This window comes from Athene cunicularia (genome assembly GCF_003259725.1).
Source record: "Athene cunicularia isolate RWA chromosome 25 unlocalized genomic scaffold, athCun1 chr25_part1, whole genome shotgun sequence".
NCBI lineage: Eukaryota > Metazoa > Chordata > Aves > Strigiformes > Strigidae > Athene > Athene cunicularia.
Genome location: NW_020799134.1, coordinates 4,320 through 7,753, shown reverse-complemented (window position 1 = coordinate 7,753; position 3,434 = coordinate 4,320). Strand labels below are relative to the sequence as shown.

The following is a 3,434-nucleotide window of genomic DNA, read 5'->3' as shown; positions in this document are numbered from 1 at the left end:
AAAAAAAAAAAAAAAAAAAAAAAAAAAAAAAGCTCCACAAACTGAAGCTGAAAGCAAAAGGCTCTTTTTGAGGGTCAGAGACCCTCAGCACTACGGGTATTGCTGAAATTGGGCCATTTAGATGGAATTATTGGGAAAAATTGTCACTTTTTTTTTTTAAGAAAAAGCTGCGGGTCTAGGAAAAAATGCTCTGCTCATGGGGATTTGACTTGCTGTAGGAGGCACAGGGGAGGGAGGTGAGCGACAGCTTCGTCAGAGCTTCCCTTGTGTTTGAGAAATGGGATTCCCTTTCTATTAGCCAGGATAACAAATATCTATTAGGAGAACATAACGCCCACGGGGCAGAGCTGTGAGAGTCTGTTCCTCACCAGCCAATGGTAAGTAGAGGCAGAGGGGGAGAGAGAAAGAACTGAAAACGGTTTCCCAACCTGCGCTCGGCCGCCTCGGGAGGAGCCGAGGGAGGGCTGAGGTCCCCGCAATGCCGGAGGCTCCAAGCCCCAGATCCCCAGGGATGGGGAGAATGGGGCTGTGTGGGACTGAGCCCCCTCCCTGGCCACGGAGCATCTCCCGGGGCCACGGGCCTTCGCTCACCCCTCTCTGCTGTAGGATCCCCGCAGTGCCGGGAACAAGCCGTGTCTGCCGGTGAAACGCTGCGGCATCTGCCAGAGAAACCCCCGCAGGGGTGGGAAAAGGTCGACTGGCGAGTGAGACTGAACTCGGGACACAAGATCCGGATCCTGACCACTGAGAAGAATCAGGCTGTCCAATTTTCCAAGAGTCCTTTTTCTGGGAGAGCTGGTTTCCATCCAGATACCCTCTCCCTGTGGATCAGCGCGGTTGGCACGGCAGACAGCGGGGTCTATGAGGTGGAATTTGAGGACACATCAGGTTCTGTTACTGCCCAGTGGTGCTTCCGCGTGTCGGTGTGGGGTGAGTATCCTGGTCCCCATCACCCCGTCCCCCTGTCCCTCCCCGTCCCTTCTCACCAGCTCTGTCCCCGCAGAGCCCGTCCGCTCGCCGCACCTGGAGCAAAACCTCCTGCACCGGGAGCAGGGCTGGTGCAACCTCTTGCTGGTCTGTGCCGTGCCCGGCGCCAGCAACGTCTCCTACAGCTGGACCTGCAGCGGGGACCCCCTGGGAGACCCAGAGCCCCGTCCCTGGGTGCATCTGCATGTCCGTGATGACGACAACCTCACCGTCTGCTCCTGCAACGCGAGTAACCCGGTGAGCTGGAGCGTGGCCAGCACCGACGTCACGGCAGCCTGTCACACCGAGGCCTCAGGTTTGTGGGACTGATGTTTCTGGGGGGGACCTGCTGCCCTTCCAGCTCCAATTGTGGTTTGGGGCTTAAATCTATTAAACGGGAGGTGTCGACATGGGCTGGGGGGGCAGAGAAGTGTCAAGGTGCTGCGTGGTTGGGAACCGCTGCGGGAGGCGCTGGGGATGTGGCAGGATCGGTCCCACCAGTGCTCTGAGCCTGTGCTGTGGGCGACCTGGCCTCGGTGACCCCGGAGGGACAGGGGATGTCACCCCCATCCCCAATTTCTCTCTATTTACAGGCGTTTCACTGTCCTACTGCCTGGTGAGGGGGCTGCTCTGCCTGGTGGTGCTGGGCAGCCTGAGCGCAGCAGTGGTCGGCACCCACGTCCTCGTCCGGCGGTGGCGATCCCCTTCCCTCGGCACTCCTTTGGGTGCTGGGTAGGACCCCCCAAAGTCTCTTTATGCATCAAGTCCGGCCTCAAAAACTCCCTAACAAATGAGCTTTTAACCGCGCTTGAGCATGGATTAAAGAAAAATCTGCTTTTATTTTTTTTTCCCCCCAGCATTATGTATTGAGCGTTCTCGAAAAAGTTCTGGGTTGTTCTCTGGAGAGGACAGATCAGATGGGCTGCAGGGGATTTCAGCCCAGAAGACGAGGCTCCCCTTCAACAACGCAGGGCTCCCCCAGCCCAAAACACACACACCCCCCACCCCGGGCCAGGGTTGTCCCTCTGGTTTTGAGCAAACAGGGACACACTCCACCGCCCGGCGTCCTGCCAGACCCCCCCGGCATGGAGCGGGGTGTGGGGACCAAGCAGCATCACCCCGGCCTTGCGTGAACTCTCCTCCCCATCCTTTAACAAAGCAGATCGGCGTGTCGCCTGCTCGTCGCCAGAGATTTAGTCCCTCTGCCCAGTTTCTTAATTCCAGATCTGCCGCGTGTAGATAAACTGCACCACGTGGAAGGAGCATCGCGCTCCGTGGGGGCAGCAGCAGTTCGTTGGTCCCTTATCTATCCCCAGCCAACAGATACCACCTCATTAAACCACTGGTAGATATTAATGAGCTCGTCCCGCGAGTGATTTTACTACGATCTCAGCTTTTCCTGCCCTAGCAGGGATGCCCAAGCTCAGCACAGCCCCATCGAGGCCAGGTGACCCCTGTGCCCTCGCCATCCCTTGCCCGGCAGCATCGTTCGGGGCCGGTGGCTCGTGGGAGCCACGGAGCTGCTGGAAGAGAGCAAGATGCGGCCCCTAATCCGATCTCTCCACCGTCTGCTTCTGCCCTCCGATCCGCGCCGCTAATCACCTTACGGTAAGCTCATTGCCTCCGCGGCCGCCCCAGCCATTCCCCGGCCCCGCTGCCGGGTTGGACACGGGCAGGGAAACAGCGGCCGGGAGCTGGGGGATGCGTGGGATGAGTTTGGGACTGGGGGTCCCCGCTGAGGAAGAGCCACCCCAAGCAGGGGTCGTTGGCTGGTTCCGCTGGGAACTGGGCAAGCGGGTGGGAAAAGCGGCAAATTCCCAGCAAAAGTCTTAGAAAAAAGGCCGAAGGGCTGGGAGAAGAGAGGGCTGGGACCTGCTCAGCCTCTCTGGGTTTCCTGCAGTGACCAGGGGGCAACAGTTTCAGTCTTCTCAGTGGGGGAAACTGAGGCACGGCCTGACACACACATCACCCCCCTCAAGGCCAGACGGAGGCGGCTGGAGGAGCTCCGGCATCTCTCCCTCCCCACGCGGTGCCCTGGCAGTGACGTGGAACACACCGGCTCCCACGGCCCCTTCCTCCCCCTCGCAGGCAGAGGAGCAAAAAAACTAATTAAGGCTACAAAGGGAAAAGCAGCATTTTGCAAGGTTGAAAACCTCGGCTCCAGAGAAGGGGGGGGCTGAGCCGATTAATTAGAGCTTTTGTCTGCGGCTCCATTCAACATGTAGGGAACAATTTACATCAAGGGAACCTTCCTCGGGCTGGAGGAGCTTTGCCCAGGGAGCGCGAGGGAAAAAAAAAAAGGGAAGGGAATGAAAGGGAAACATTTACCACGTTTCACGGCCCGCGTTGAGGAGGAAGGGAAGACGCTGCATACTTGAGGCACCGCATTGCAGAGGGTGTTTTTATTCAGCGCATCATCCGCGGTTTCTCATTCCCCTTCCAGCTAAATTTGGCCCACGAGATGCGCC

At 58.3% G+C, this 3,434-nt stretch overlaps 1 protein-coding gene across 1 annotated transcript; it reads left to right on the top strand.

Moving 5' to 3' along the window:
• The first annotated feature begins 374 nt into the window (after window positions 1-374).
• On the top strand, window positions 375-2,054 carry LOC113488611 (SLAM family member 8-like). Its single transcript, XM_026863892.1, has 4 exons — window positions 375-381; window positions 607-930; window positions 1,004-1,282; window positions 1,560-2,054. Exons 1-4 carry the CDS (start codon window positions 375-377, stop codon window positions 1,700-1,702), a joined length of 753 nt encoding a protein of 250 aa, XP_026719693.1. The 3' UTR covers window positions 1,703-2,054.
• Window positions 2,055-3,434: the final 1,380 nt, after the last annotated feature.

Excerpts from the sequence above, each read along its gene's own strand:
- LOC113488611 (XM_026863892.1), top strand. Across the intron at positions 931-1,003 it reads CTTCCGCGTGTCGGTGTGGG|AGCCCGTCCGCTCGCCGCAC; the intron begins GTGAGTATCCTG and ends CTGTCCCCGCAG. Across the intron at positions 1,283-1,559 it reads CTGTCACACCGAGGCCTCAG|GCGTTTCACTGTCCTACTGC; the intron begins GTTTGTGGGACT and ends CTCTATTTACAG.